This window comes from Cyprinus carpio, chromosome A5 (assembly GCF_018340385.1).
Source record: "Cyprinus carpio isolate SPL01 chromosome A5, ASM1834038v1, whole genome shotgun sequence".
In the NCBI taxonomy this organism is placed as follows: Eukaryota; Metazoa; Chordata; class Actinopteri; order Cypriniformes; family Cyprinidae; genus Cyprinus; species Cyprinus carpio.
In genome coordinates, this window is record NC_056576.1 from 6983533 (window position 1) to 6999638 (window position 16106).

Sequence of the window (16106 nt, forward strand, 5' to 3'; positions counted from 1 at the left end):
ATGTATACTATTTTTCAATATTAGCTGTATACATTTTAAACTATCAAGCCCTTGTTGTTGTACATGACATCCTACATTTAATGTTTTAACCCTTAAATATATCATTTTGATCAAATTTTGCTGAAAAAAACACCTCTCCGAGAGACCAGTCACCTTACAAGTGGTAACAGAACGAGCACAATGGTACGCTGAGTACCTTGGTCTGCGGAATTCGCATCGCGAGCTTCGCCCGCGGTGTGTGGTATATAAAAGAGCAGTGTGAGCAACTCGCCATTCAAGCTTTCGCCTTCGGATGCCGAAGCACATCTTACTGCTTTTATCACCAGAGTTTTTTACAAATGAGTCTTCAGTGGTGTTGGTGTGACAGTGCGGTTCAGCAGTGCTGTTCGCTGAAGAGTTCCTGCGCTTCTTCCCAGCTCCGTCATTCCCCTGAGCACTTCAGCCACCTCTGAAAGAGCGTATTTCCTCTAAAAGAGGTATGCGGGTTATGTTTGCATCTTTTTAAAGATGTCATACCACCCGTACATTTCTGGGTGCGGTCGATATTTGGCTCCTCGTGACGGCCATGATCGCTGTGTCACATGTCTGGGCTTTCAGCATGTTGAGGCTACGTTCATGGATGTTCTTATTATTGGGACATGACCATCTCGGCGTTAAGATCGAGACTCGAGATCGAGTCCCTCTCCCACCACACCAATCTACTTCCTCGTCCCATAAGAGGGCTAATTCTGCTGATGGCCAGGGTGATCTAAGGGTTACGGTATGGGCTTCCCGACAGCCTCCTCTGGCCCATCTGGCTCACACACATCCACTCTGTAACAAACGCTGTGGAGCTTCCGGTTGAGTCTGCTGGGCGCTTTTACCAGGATTCCCAGCATCTCATTTCTGAGCTCCGGAGGATGACCAAATGTCAATTGCCACATCACAAGCCGGGCTTGAGTCCTGGGTGATGAGGATTCGGCTGTTGTTGCCTCCCTCTGGGGTTAGCCAGCATGGCCTGCGGGTCTGATCCCGAAGCTGACCGAAGGCCATGCTTTTCCCGGGCAGCCAACTGAAAGCAATCAGGCTCGAGTGGAATCCTCCACCCTGTCCCGAAAGCTCGAGGCTGGATGATTGGTTCGTGGGGGCTGCACGCACTGATCGCCAGCGCCCCCCTCTGGTTCCTTTCTTCCCGGAGGTGCATCAGGAAGTTACCAGTTCGTGGAAGGCACCTTTAACTGCCTGAAACCGTGTCCTGGTGCCTACCTCTGCCTTCACTGCCCTCGATGGCGGGGCGGCCAAGGGGGGAATACCCCAGTGGAGCGATCTGTTGCGATGCAATTGTGTCCTCAGAGCACCTCCACCTGGTGTGGTGGTCCCAAGCTCCCATCCAAAGCCTGTAAGTTCTCGTCCACGTTGTGGCCAAGGCTTACAGAGCTGCGGACCAGGCCGCTTCTGCTTTGCACGCCATGGCCACCCTCCAGGTCTATCAGGCCAAGGTGCTCAAAGAGCTGCACGAGGGCAGTGCTGACCCAGAGGTCTTGCAGGAGGCACACACTGCTACCGACATCGCCCCTCCCCCAGGGCGCGACAAAGGTCATGTCACGCTCCTTGGGTCAGGTGATGTCAACTTTGGTGGTCCAGGAGCACTATCTATGGCTGAACTGGCAGACATGAGGGAGTCTGATTGGACCAGCTCCTCAACTCCTGTTAGCCTGTTACCATACTCCTCAACGAGAAGCCGCAGTCTGAGGACCATGAAACATACCTCTGCCCCGGCGGCCCATGCTGCCTTCACACTGCCGCCAGCTCGGCCACTCAGTCTCCTCGTCGCCCGAGGGCGCCCCCCTGCGGCTCTCGCTCGCCAGCTCCTCTTGTGGAGTCAGAAGCATCTGAGGTTCGCTTCATGCCATTCACATCCAGGCAGGCTCCATTGTGCAGCCGACGCGAGCTCTCACGACAGCAGTCTCACCCATAGGGATTGGAGACTCCATCCCAAAGTTGGTTCAGCTGATTTGGGAACGCTTTGGAGACATTCAGGTAGACCCATTTGCCTCTCCCGAAACTTCCCCCATGCCAGTTGTTTTACTCCCTGACCGAGGGTACCCCTGTGCACGGACACTCTGAAAACCAGCTGGCCGCAGGGCCTGCAACAAGTATTTCCCCCAGTGAGCCTTCTTGCACAGACGTTGGCAGGATCATGGAGGACGAGGAGCAAGTCCTCATGGTTGTGCCTTATTGGACTGGGCGGACTGGGATCTCGCAGTTGTTATCTGCATCTGCAGATAGCTCCTTTTCGAACCCTATAATGTCAGTGGAGCTGAAATCTCATCTTTAAAAACTGCACTCCTGATGGCTTTGGCTTCAGTTAAGAGGGTCGGGGACTTGCAGGGATTTTCAGTTGACAAAGCGTGCTGCTGGAATTCGGGGACTGGCCAACTCTCACATTATCTTGTGACCCCGGATGGATATGTGCCCAAAGTTCCCACTACTCCTTTTAGAGATCAGGTTGTGAACTTGCAAGCACTGCCCCGGCATGAGGCAGACCACAGCCCTGGTGCTGCTCTGTCCAATACGTGCTCTCCCCACTTACATAGACAGAACTCAGGGGACCTGCTTCAGGACCTCAGACCAGCTCTTTGTCTGTTACAGAGGTCAGCAGAAAGGAAATGCGTCTTCAAGCAGAGGTTATCCCACTGGATAGGTGGATGCTGGACTATATTGTGCTTGGCTTATCAAACTCAAGACCTGTAATGCCCCCTAGGGGTGAGAGCTCACTTAGCTTTTTCGAAGTGTGGCTTCCTCCTGGGCGCTGCCGCATGGTGCCTCACTAACAGACATCTATAGAGGCTGAGGGATTAATGGGCGACACCTAACTCATTTGTGAGATTCTATAATCTCTGTGTAGGGCCCGTGGTCCTCCCATTATGAGTCCGTTGGATTATTTAGTGTACAAGTCATTTCAAGAGTGCATAAACAAAGTGATAGAAAATATTTGTTTTACATGCATTTTATAATGTTTAAAAATGTGGAAACCACTCCAATGCATGTTTGTGCATCACCATCTATTGACTGCCATTATTATTTGTCAAAATAGGGGCTTTAGGAAGTGTGTGTATACATGGTTATAAGTTATACAGTTCTATATTTCATTATAGATTTCGGGAAATGAACAAGTGTATTAACCCTCAAGGGACTATTTGGCCAACCAGATTAATTCCTGCTTGCAAAGCAAAATGTTATTGATATTGTAAAAAAACATCACCTTTGAAGCACATGCTGATTGAGGACTAGCATTACTCAACATTACTTATTTACCTTCCAGCAACACTACATTCAATGAAGGTAAAATAGTAAAAAAAACCCTAATAGTAGTTCATTTAAATTGAACCCGGAATCTGAAAATTTCTAACCATCACCCACCCCCTACTTAGTGAAGATTGGTATACTGCTTTAATATATGTAGAATTTTGACATTGCCAACCCTTAAATTGAGTTGACAGTAAGTACATAAAACAGTATTGAGCATTGAGAAGTTAAGTATTATGCAGTTTTTCCTTACCACTATTTTTAATAGTTATTTAACAATTTTAATGGAACCGGAATCGGAACCCGGAACAGTTAGGCGGAACCGGAACGGAACCGGAAAACCGGAAAATTCTAAAACGATTCCCAGCCCTACTTTTTGCTTTGAGATTTTTACTGATTTTTCTAAGTAAGCCTTCACTTTATATTGTTAGTAATATTTCACAAGATGATAATTTACTGGACTGATGCAAGTAGACTTCCTTGATAATCCAAACATAATTTTTAGTAAAATAACTGTTTAAACGTTTATTTGTTCATCTCTCAATCGTCATTGTGCATTGCATTATATTTCTAGAAAACTACCGAGCTTTGATCATAAAATTAGCATTTAAATATTTATCTTACTAGATATTATTGGGAGCGATATAGAGTGACAAATGATATTTTTATATGCCAAATTTCTATTGGCCTCAAAAGATCTCATTGATTTACATTACAAGCATCAGAAATTCATCTTACTTTTACAATATAAATAATAGCAACTGCAGCAATTTGCATATTTTTGCTTAGTTTGAGCCTCTGAATAAAACTGGGGTGTTTTTTTTTTTCATCGAGTATGAGCTCCATTTTCTCATTATATCATACTATATTTTTTGTCAAAGGTTCAATGCTCCATTTCAAAGAAATTGATTTTCTTACTATTCTTTAATACGTCAGGCTTCTCTAGGGTTAATTTGGTTAGCGCGCTATTATTAGAAATAAAAACTAGAAAGTTGAATCCGATTCGAATAATGAATATGACATGCGGAAAATTCCTGATCGATATTATTTTCTGCTTTTATCCATCACACTAGAAACAGTAGGGGTCAATGTCAAGCACATTGCATTGTAAGATACAGATACAGTGTGTGTGTGTGTGGGGGGGGGGGGGGGGGTGTCTGTCAGCTGGTAGTTTCACTGAACTTAAATTAACAACTAGCCCTTGTGCCAATTATGTTAATGAGACTGCTAATGCCAAGCAAGTCAATAACACAGGCTACACTCGTGTGTGGTGTGTGTGTGTTGTGTGTGTGTGGTGTGTGTGTGTGTGTGTGTGTGTGTGTGTGTGTGTGTGTGTGTGTGTGTGTGCTGTGTGTGTGCTTGCGTGTGTGCGCATGTGTATGTGTGTGTGTCTGTCTGTGTGTACTGTGTTGGTAATGTTGTTATCATGACAGTTTAGTGTGTTTGAGCAGTACTAAGTGGTTGTTACACTAGTAATCTAAGTGACAGATGATTATGCAAACACAATAACAGATTAATAGGATTCCAGTCTTTTAAACAATATGACGGTTTTTTGTGTGTAATCTTTTTTTTTCCTTGTTGAATGTCCTCTTAGTTTTCAAGGCTGAATATTAAGCAAAATCATAACACACACATACACACAACACCCCATACACAGTATATATTCTCTTATATATATACTGTATATGTATATAATTATCATTTATATATATATTCATATATATATATTATATATTGATATATATATATATATATATATAATTATTTGCTTAAAAATACCCAAATTGGACTGAATCTCTATTTTTTTTTTCCATGTATTTATTATTTATTTATTTTGCCATTTTTGTTGAATGTACTTTTTTATTTGAACCAGTCCCTAGAGTGGTTTGAAACCCCCCAAGTTATAACTACAAATATAGTAACATCAACTAACAGACAACAAAAGTTGTTAAATATGTACCCACGTTATCATCAAATAAAGGTACAAAAGCTGTCACTGGGTCAGTGATCTTTTCAAAAGGTACATATTTGTCCCCGCTAAGCGGATCCATTTTGGTACCTTAAAGGTACATATTAATACTTAAAGTGTACATATTAGATTAGAACCCGATGGGTACAAAAGTGTACCTTTTGAAAAGGTACCACCCCAGTGACAGCTTTTGTACCTTTATTTCTGAGAGTGTGGTTTTTCAAGGGTTCTGGCTGCTCAGACATACTTTAGTTAGACAGTTTACTCATCTATCAGTTATATGAGTTAAATTTAACATGGTAGCTGATTGAGATGTTTTCAACATTGATAATAATAAGAGTAGCAAATTAAATCAGTATATTATAGAATGATTTCTGAAGGATTATGTGACGCTGAAGACTGGAGTTATGATGCTGAAAACTCAACTTTGCAACACTGGAATAAAATACATTTTAAAATATGTTACAATAGAAAACAGTTGATTTCAACTGTAATATTCCACTGTATTTCACTATATTAACATGTGTTCCAAAATATAGCTTGAAGTGCTTGAACAGCGCTCATATTGATATAATTAAACCAATAAACATAATGAATGTGGTCATTAATCAAAAGAACTCATTTATTTAGTAATATTCGATTATGGCAAAATATTAATAATCCAGATTTATGAGAAAAATACTTGGATTTAAATACTTTTCGTTTCATATATTTCTGCATGTCATTTTTTAGTAATAGTAGGCTTCATTTCCCAGTGATGTTTGAATGAATGTTTTGTTTCTCTAAGAAGTTCATGAAAAAGAGTTCATCCAGCTGAGCGAATTCCAGGGCGGATCTCTCTGTTCTGTTCTCTGTGAAAATAGAAAAATCTCTTCACAGCGTTCCTCAAATATCTGTGTCACACACACACACAGAGACACACACACACACACACCTCTGCCTGCAGACGACACTGCTGGAAGAGGCTGTCAGCCGCAGCGTCAGATCACAAAAAGATGAAAGAGACATCTAAAGTTATTCTACTTTTACTACCTTTCTCTCTATCTCGCTGTAGATACAAAAGAAATCAGCTCAATGTGGCCTGGCAGGATTGTTCGAAACACATTATTTCCAGATGGTCCAATATGATTAATCATGATAAATTCAGAAGAGATAGCAGATCAAACTAAGAGCAGCATTAAGGCATAGTTCACAAATAAAAGTTACAAGAGTTACATTTTCACTAAAATGAAAATTCTGTCATCATTTATTCACCCTCTTGTCATTCCCAACTTGTATGACTTTCTTTCTTCCTTGAAACACAAGCTGTGTGTGTGTGTGTGTTTGTGTGTGTGTGTGTGTCTCTGTCTGTTTCATCTTCTGTGCTTGTTTGAGCTCAAGGTGAGAGTAAATTCCAGGTGTCTGTAATAACAGCATCGGGTTGTACTTCAAATCCTCCCACCGCTGGAGTGTTATTAGTTGATGAAATACAGTCTGATTATTGATATCTGCAGGACGTACACTGATGTTCTCAGTGTTGAGTTGTAGCTATGTTTATTCTATAGAGAGATACACAGGTTTGCTGTGAACTCAGATGTCAAATTGGGCACAAGTCTGCAGATAATATACACAACCATTCAAAATTAACATTCATTAAATTGATTTGTCTGTTTGTTTTTATTTTAAATTAAATGAGTAAATATGCATTTTTTTCATTATACCTATGCTAATATACTGTGCTCAGTTTTGATTGGGCACTTCTGTTGCTTGGATTGACCATAAGCTTAGATGCAGACAAAGCCTGCATTTTCCATACTTATGAGTTATGTTTAATATTTCATCTGCTGTACTAGGACTTCTATGCAGAGTGCATGGCAATATCATGCATTTTGCATAACCTAGGTGGAAATTGTAAAGCCAAGGTGGATTATTCCTCTCATTACACCCCAAACTCTCCATCAGTTTCTTGAGTCATTTGCATGAAGACATCCACAGCATTGCTGAATAAAGGGGTACAGGTGTGTGAGATTAAAGTAGCCGTGCTGCACGCGCTGATCATAAGTTTGATCGCTGAATACGCTGCATAATTCACGATAGCCCACATAGCACAGTGTAGAGCACTTCAGCAACATTGGTGAGTTCTTACAAGCCTCTGCTGGGAGCTCAGCCTCAATGTACCTTCACTGAAGCCTATATATACAACCGCCCACTTTATTTCCCCTTTGGAGTGTTCCTTGATTGCGAGGACTCGACGACACTTGCTTGAATCCACAACGAGACTGTGTACAATCTTCAGAGCTCATGAAAGGACGCAGGTTTCCTTTCTGAAGAGATGTGGGTTTTAAAAGGTTTAGAACGCTACAGAATTAGAGCTGTTATTGTGCTTTTGGGCCTCGCACACCTGGAGTTCTGCTGAGAAGAACTTCAGCAAATATTTAAATTAGTTTTCTGTAGTATTGCAGGCAGTGTGTGAGAGTGTGTTTTTATACCGGAGAATAAAACAACCTTAGACTTTACTGATAGTGTTCAAATACCTTCACTACAGGGTACAAAATTCACAACTAAAGAATCAGAATTCACACAGAATCATCTGTGTGAATTTTGAATTGAATTGGCCATGACACAAAGGAGGGTAATTAGAATCTGAAATGGAATGGCAGAAAGAGAAATAGCTTACTGAAATGCTTAATTTATTGCATCATATGAAATCTGTCTGTCTAGCTGTCTGTCCATCCTTCCATGTATAAATAAAGTGTAACTCAAAGTATATACTCAACTGTAATTTGAACTAGAGTTAAATGATCTAAAAATATTGAATGCTGTTTGAATGTTTTGAAAATAGGCAGACAGAAAGATTCTAAATACATAGATTCTATATTCTAATACATATTTAAATACAATACAATGTCTAAATAAATACCATTAGATACTAAAAACATATGGAGTTGATCCCCTCTTTGCACTTGTAACAGTTTACACTCTTCTGTGCACAAGCCATTTGGAGTGTTTCTGTAGGATTTTAATTTTTTTTGCATTTCTGAGGTAAGACACTGATGTTGGACGAGAAGGCTTTGCTTGCAATCTCTGTTCCAGTTCATCCCAAAGGTGTTGGATGGGGTTGAGGTCAGGGCTTCCATGCCAAACTCATCCACCCATTTCTTTATGGAGCTTGCTTTGTGCACTGGGGCACAGTCATTCTGTAATAGAAAAGGGCCTCCCCTAAACTGTCAAAAATATGCTGAAGTTTTAAGATTTCCCTTCACTGGAAATAAGTGGCCAGGCCCAACCGCTGAAAAACAGCCCCATACCATTATCCCTCCTCCACCAAACTTTATAGTTGGCACAATGCAGTCAGGCAGGTAACATGATGTGTCACTTCCACAGAACAGGTTTCCACTGCTCCAGAGTCCAGTGTCAGCTCCTTTACACCACTTCATCCAACTTTGACATTGTACTTGGTGATGTAAGGCTTACATGCAACTGGAAACCCATTCATGAAGCTCCCGCAGCACAGTTTTTGTGTTGAGATGAATGCCAGTGGAAGTTTGGCAATCTTCAGCTATGGAATCAGCAGAGCGTTGGTCACCTGCTTTGTGACTTTACATGATCTTCTGCTGTTGCTGTTCCTAAACGCTTCTACTTTCCAATAACACCACTTACAGTGGAATATCTAACAGGGGTGAAATATCACAAACTGAATGACCCATTTTTAAACACCTGTGGCGATGGGTCTGATTGAAATACCTGAATTCAGTAATTAAGACATGTGTCACAATACTTTTGTCCATATAGTGATAGATAGATAGATAGATAGATAGATAGATAGATAGATAGATAGATAGACAGACAGACAGACAGACAGACAGACAGACTTGGGCATTTCTATTAAGCTTATATATTTCATCATAATTGTGAAATTTCTCTTCAATGCCTTGATATTTCTTGTTTCGTATGAGTCGTATGAGACTTGTTAAAACAGTAAAACTACAGCAGTGTCTCTATTACCTCTGAGTAGCGATGCACGGATACCGCTTATTCCAGAATGAGTCCAATACTGATACTTTTATTTTTGGTACTTGCCAATATTGGTATCTGTATTTTCATTGCATTTGTAATAATAATAATAATAAAAAAAAATACTGGGTACAGAAATCAAAAGAATATAAATAATGGCTAGTTGGCTTTATTTAGCAAATTGGAAATTTCCTTCAGTTATTTTCACACTTAATTATGCCCATTAAAATGTATTGTACAAGCTTTTTTTTTTTCACTGTTCATTTTTACCTTCATCTTTTAATTTAACAGCTCAGTGCACATTAGAGCTGCTCCATTACAGCGGCACAGTACTGTAATCACAAGATGTTGTCCTGTAATAATGCATGCTGTGACTTATACTCCAAAGCAATACATAAATCTTGTAATAGCAATGGAAATATCTTCTGAAATATAAGTTATGTTTTTTGTCATCTGAAACGTGCTGTGACTTATACTCCAAAGCAACTAATATAATGTGTTTACTGTCAAGCAAGCAAAACAAGCGCAATGTGTGCACAATGAGAGAGACACGTATAGCCTAGCACATTTAGTTTTTTGGTATCAGAGCATTTTAATGAGTATGAGTACAGGAGCGCAGTTCGGTATTGGTGCATCCCTACTTCCAAGTAATGCAATTAATGTTGTTTAAACCTTCAGATGCACACACTTGCACATTTACACATTCAATAGTTTCTCAACCTTCAGATCAATATATTCCGTCCTAAATAAAACTTTGATGGTGTTTATTTTAAAAATCAAATATCCATCACCTACACACACGGATGCATAAATACACATCTATTTTTGGCACGGAGAAAACAGGAGAGAAAACCAGTTATCTGAGAGATATTGAAATATTTCACAAAACATCCTGATTGGTTTTGCTCTCAGCCTGTGTGTTTGTGTGTGTTTTGGTTGTTGATTCTGCGTTGCCCGGCGGGTACAGGAACTCTGTTCTGGCGGTAAACACCAACAGGAGAAAATGAGCAGGTGCGTGAATCTCTAGTCTCTCTGCCTCTTTCATCTGTTCAGCAGACGATGACTGCAGACAGAAATCAGGCCGTCCAGAAACAGCCATGATTGGGCTGAATGTGAGCTTCACAGAGACACGGCTGCGAGAGATAAGGACCAAATGTCAGTCACGCTCATAGAGAGAGCACTACAAACATGCAGTTTACACACGGGTGAGCGTATACACAACTCATCGAAAGTTGGACACCACTTTTCACTCAGTGAGTTTTGTTATTTTACACATTTTAGAGTAGTAGTAAAGTAATCAAAACTACATTATTGTGTCTTTTTGAAGACATTTTGGAGTGGTGTTTGCATGTGCAAAGTCTGGTCTCTAAATAAGATTCAGCTCCCTCCTTCAGTTTAACCCTCTAGTAAAAACTAGTAAAAGTAAATAAAACGTATTGACGCAGGGTATAACAACTTACCAAAAACATTTTTTTTTTTTTTTTTTTACTTTTTTGGGATTTTCCCCCACCATCCACACATGTGGTGGTCCTGGTCAAAAATGACCAGCCTAAAAAATAACTATTGCCAAATCTTGGATTCAGTTTCTTTTTTTCAGCTTGTTGCGTATGCACCTCATTTCTGCACCTTTGCACCTCAATCCAAAATACAAAACGTGTGTTTATTAAAATAAATACATTTGACAAAAAGACTGAATCCAAGATTTGGTGATAATATACAGTAGCACAATTTACTAGTAGTTTTAAAAAGGCAGGTAATTTTTGACCACAAACACCAAATTATGTGGAGTTCCCATATATGCGTGCGTCTTATATAATAAATACAAAGTAAATACATGTTTTGTAAAGAAATTCATACTTTACACGGTCAAAAATGAAGTTTCTTTACTGCATCTTTGTTCTCATGAAGAACCTTTAAAATCCATGGAACCTTTCTATTCCAGAAAAGGTTCTTAATAGTGAAAAACATACTTTTAGTCATGTTTGCAAAGTTTTTTTTATTAAGTTTTCATTTTTAGTTTTAGTTATTATTTAACTTAAAATAAACAAATTATGAGAAATGCTGCCTCATCAGCACTTGGTTTTAGTTTAGTCTGTAGTTAAAAATAATAACCCCGGTCTGTAAAAACAGTCACATGATCAGTGTTGCTCATTTACTTACAGTATATTTGATTAGCGATCTATAGATAGATCAGAATCTGAAATATGTGTCATTCATTTAACGTGCATCAACTTTTCTCCTTTTTTCTTAGTATTGTTTTCCACTGCTGTATGTGGGAGCTCATGTTTTACATCTGCAGGACTGTGTACACTGTTTACAGAGCTTGAATCGGGCGGAGTTGCAGATGAAATATTTGAAACAGGTGTTGTATACAACAATATGCTCGCTAACAAGCACAGCGGGATGATAATACAAGCATATTGATAACAGCTATCACATACAAGAGTGTGTGTGTGTGTGTGTGTGTGTGTGTGTGTGTGTGTGTGTGTGTGTGTGTGTGTGTGTGTGTGTGTGTGTGAGAGAACCTGGGGCCATGAAGGCGTTCATTTTCTGATAATGCTGTTGTGGAAAGATGTGCACGTATGTTGAAGTGACTCTCAATACAGAAATCTGAAGGTTTTGACAGCTGGGATTTGGGTTACCTTTGCTAGATGTTATGAGGTAAAATGTATAGGGAAGTGTGCATGCACGTCACGAGTGCTAATGTGTTTGTCACAGCTGGAGAGCATGAGCAGCTGATTGGGTGAGTTTCCCCTCCTGCTGAGCCAATGAGAGGGTGATATTTTTACCCTATTCCCTCCAGACGAGCTCTCAGCAGCCTTCAGGTACACTGCTGTGACACATTTACACACACAAACACACACATCTGTGTCCGCTCCGCCTGATTGATATACTGTTGCGTTAATGCATCAGATGTACTGTATATCGAGGAGCTTGTAATGCGAATGCTATGTTCTTGCTGAGCGGCAGCACTGAAGACTTCTCAACATTTTCTGTAAGTGGAGACATGTCTATCTCTGTTGTAAACTTAGTGAGCTACCTAACTAGCAGCATTTAAAGGCATCATTGACTTGGCTGTTCCAAACTGTAGGCAGGATAATGATGCCACCCCTGTAAGAAACATCATTTTCGGACCAATTCTGAGGCAGAGCTGCATTCATTAAACAATCCCAGAATGCACTGGTGTTAACTCAGTGTAGAAAATTGTCAGGAGAAAGTATAGTGTCTCTTCTGCTCATCAAGGCTGCATTTATTTAATCAAAAATACAGTAAGAACAGTTATATTCTGAAATATAATTATCATTTCATAGAGCTGTTTTCTATGTGAATATATTTTAAAATTGAATTTATTCCTGTGATGTAAAGCTGATTTTTCAGCATCATTACTCCAGTCTTCAGTGTCACATGATCCTTCAGAAATCATTTTAATATTCTGATTTGCTGCTTATCAGTGTTGAAAACAGTTGTGCTACTTTCATATTTTTGTGGAAACCGTGGTCCTTTTTTTGGATTTTTTGATGAGTATACATTTTGTGGCAGTGTAAAAGTCTGTAATCTAATTTTTGATTGATTTAATCAATAAAAGTGTCAATTTTAAATTATGAGTGTGTATACAATATATGTATATGTCATGATCTGGTCATTGAACTTCCGTTTATTCACCACCAGAGGTCATCATCCACAGTACACCCTGGACTACATTTTCCATCTTCCACTGCACCAATCACATTCACCTGATGACTATCACACACAACTGCCACCAATTACACACACACCAGCACATTCATCAGACATGCTTTATAAGCATTGGACTTTCTCTCACACACTGCCCGAGTATTGTTCTGCGTATATCCCTTATCTAGCGATACAGAAGCCATTCCGTGTTAGTTTTCATAGTCTTGTTTCAGTTTCTAGTTTTCATAGTCTTATCTTAGTTTCTAGTTTTTTTTTTTTTAGTCTTTTTCTTGCCTTGCCCTGTTACTCGTGTTTTGACCCCTTTGCTCTGGATACTGGATCACCTCTCTTGCTTAGCCCTCTGGATATTGTTCGTTCATCGAAGACCCACGCTTGCCCTAGGAATATTCTGGTGTCTTCCCCTCTATATACCTGTTTGCCAGTGTTTGACCCATGGCTGTTACGACCACGTCTCTGTATAATAAAAGCTCACACATGGATCCGCACGTTTTACGACTCGTCAGCCCCGTTACAGTATACACACACACACACAGTATATATGTTTCATTCAGTATTACACTCGAATAGCAATAGCATTGCTAAAAAAATCCACAGAAAAGTTTATGTGCTTATTATAATTATTTTGAATAATTTAATTAAAAAATGTTAATCAGAATTAAGGCAAATCTTTTTTTTCTCACTTTTTAATTGTATTTATTTACTGCAGTATATCTCATAAATTCTGTAAAATTCTTTTCAAAACACAGATCCTCCTTGCATTAAAAAATGTGTAAGAAAATGACAGTCGCAACAGCTGGTTGGTCGAGATGTGATTGGTCAGTTATGTTTTTTAGGCAGTTGTGTAAGGAACTGCCTGCTGTTCAAAGTCCTTTGATTTTGTGACGTCTTCAAGATGCTCTTCAAGCTAATCCACCAGCCACTTCCTGTTTCTCCTCTATGCTATCTTGAGATATTAGCAGGCCACTTTTCTGATTAAACACTGTGTCTAAAAATATCTTCAAGTCTTTTGCCTGCATGCAATTTCCTTTTAATGTCTCTACAATGTTCTTTTTCTAAAATGTGTGCTATCGTTTTACAAAACTGCTCAAGCTCTGAGTCAGTCTTGCCCTGAGGAGTTAGCTTTAAAGCTAATTAAAACGATTGCATGAGGACGTCCTGATATTGCGAGTCCCTGAATGGCCCATCAGGTGTAGCCGTATGGATTTCATCTTTCTGTCTCTGTGCAGGTGGAATGGCTGAAGAACGAAGAGATTATCGATCCTGCAGACGATCGGAATTTCTACATCACTATCGATCATAACCTGATCATCAAACAGGCTCGGCTTTCTGACACTGCTAACTACACCTGTGTCGCTAAGAACATCGTTGCTAAGAGACGAAGCACCACGGCTACAGTGATTGTTTATGGTGAGTTTAGGTGTTACTTGTGTTCATGGAAAAATGTGCCATGATACAGTGAAGGTTTCAACAGACATGAAATAGAAATCTAATAACTAATTAAAATGTAAATTTAGTGTTAAAAATGAATTAATTTTACATAAAAATAAAAAGCATGAAATCAAAAACCATGTCTAAAAAAAGTCCAAAAAGCATAGCCATAACAATACAAATAGAAAAAAATTACAAAGAAGGCTGCAAGCAAAAAAGCAAATGTGAGGTAAAAAACAATTAGGAGAAAAAAAAAAAAAAAAAAAAAAACGATTAGACACTGAAGAAGGAACTTTTTTTGTTTTCTTTTTCTTTTTCTTTTCTTTTCTTTTCTTTTCTTTTCTTTTCTTTCATTTGCTTTTTTTTCCAGCTCCATAGTGTGCAGGCCTTTGTTGCAACTTTCTCACCTATTTACATTAAAATTAAAGTAAGTTTTATAAAGTAAGTTTCATATTAAATTGAATTAACATAGCCTATAATATTAATAATAATTTTAATTATATAATATAATATGATTATATAATATAATTACATTAATTGATAGTAATAATATTAAAATAAAAAATAATATTACATTAATATTTTATTTTGACATTTGTAAAATATAAATATATTTTACAATAAAAACTGATAACAACAAAAAAAAAAATAATTTGTTTACCTGCATGTAACTGACTCCAGATAACCGTGAAGTGAATGTGTTGTTAAATTATTGAAATATTAACTATAAATTTCAACATGCACTTCACACACTTTATATTCTCAGCCACACTCCTTGAATGATTTTTAATGTTTAATTTGTTTTGTGATTTCTGAATAAATAATAGAATAGAATATACATAGAATTTTTTATATTGTTATTTTTGTGACATTTGCATTTTAATACTATGATGTATATGGTTTTGAGCATTTGTTGGACTATCTACTTTTTATGGTAGAAATACACCATTCACCAATTTACACTTTTTGATTTGTTTATTCAACGATTAATTGAATGATAAATTTGTCAATAATTGATCAGTTTATCACATTTGTTGTATGGTTTGTTTAAACATTTTAAACATTTTTGAAAAGGTAAAATGTTTCTTGGATTAAAGTCACAATGAAACTGAAGTAGCAACAGATCTTTTCTTCTGTAAAGTGATGTATGGATTATCAAAAGAGAAAAAGTGTAGGGCAGGGCCTTGGTTCTATGTGTAGGTTGTTGATTGGATGTTGAGATGTGGGTGTGGCAGAGTTTAAAGCAGACTAAATGATTGGAGGATGCCTGCATCCGTCAGGAGAGAATCTGTCGATGTCACCAAAAGATCTTGTTAGGACATTTTGATTAACCATTTAACCATTAAAATTAAAAATTAAACACATGCACATATGAATTGTTCACAATAGGATCCATAATGTGCTTTTAGGAAATAGATACAGTTTTAATTTCATGCCCATTTAAAAATTCTTTTTTTTTTTTTTTTTTTGGGAGGCTTGACCACAGTCAAGTGGGAGAAGAGCTTTCATAAAATTCATTAAAAAGTTTCCAGCTTCTAATTATAAGTTTGAGGAGGACATGAAAGAACCATTTTATTCACTAGCTAGAAACTCATAATTACGGTAATTTCGACATGGTGTGAATGCATCTTTACAGCACTTCTTTTTCAACTCTTTTCAACACCTTTAAGCAATTAATTTAACAAAAAGAGCTTGTACAAACTCCATTCAAAAGCTGTTTTGTAGATAATTT

The 16106-nt window shown here is 38.4% G+C and overlaps 1 protein-coding gene across 1 annotated transcript in view; it reads left to right on the forward strand.

Annotated features, from left to right (window-relative positions):
• The window catches only part of LOC109089795 (netrin receptor UNC5C-like), a 100531-nt gene that overhangs the window by 31796 nt on the left and 52629 nt on the right, over positions 1–16106 (forward strand). The window contains 1 exon segment of the mRNA XM_042757253.1: positions 14173–14353. Within this exon segment, the coding sequence (XP_042613187.1) occupies positions 14173–14353 (181 nt within the window).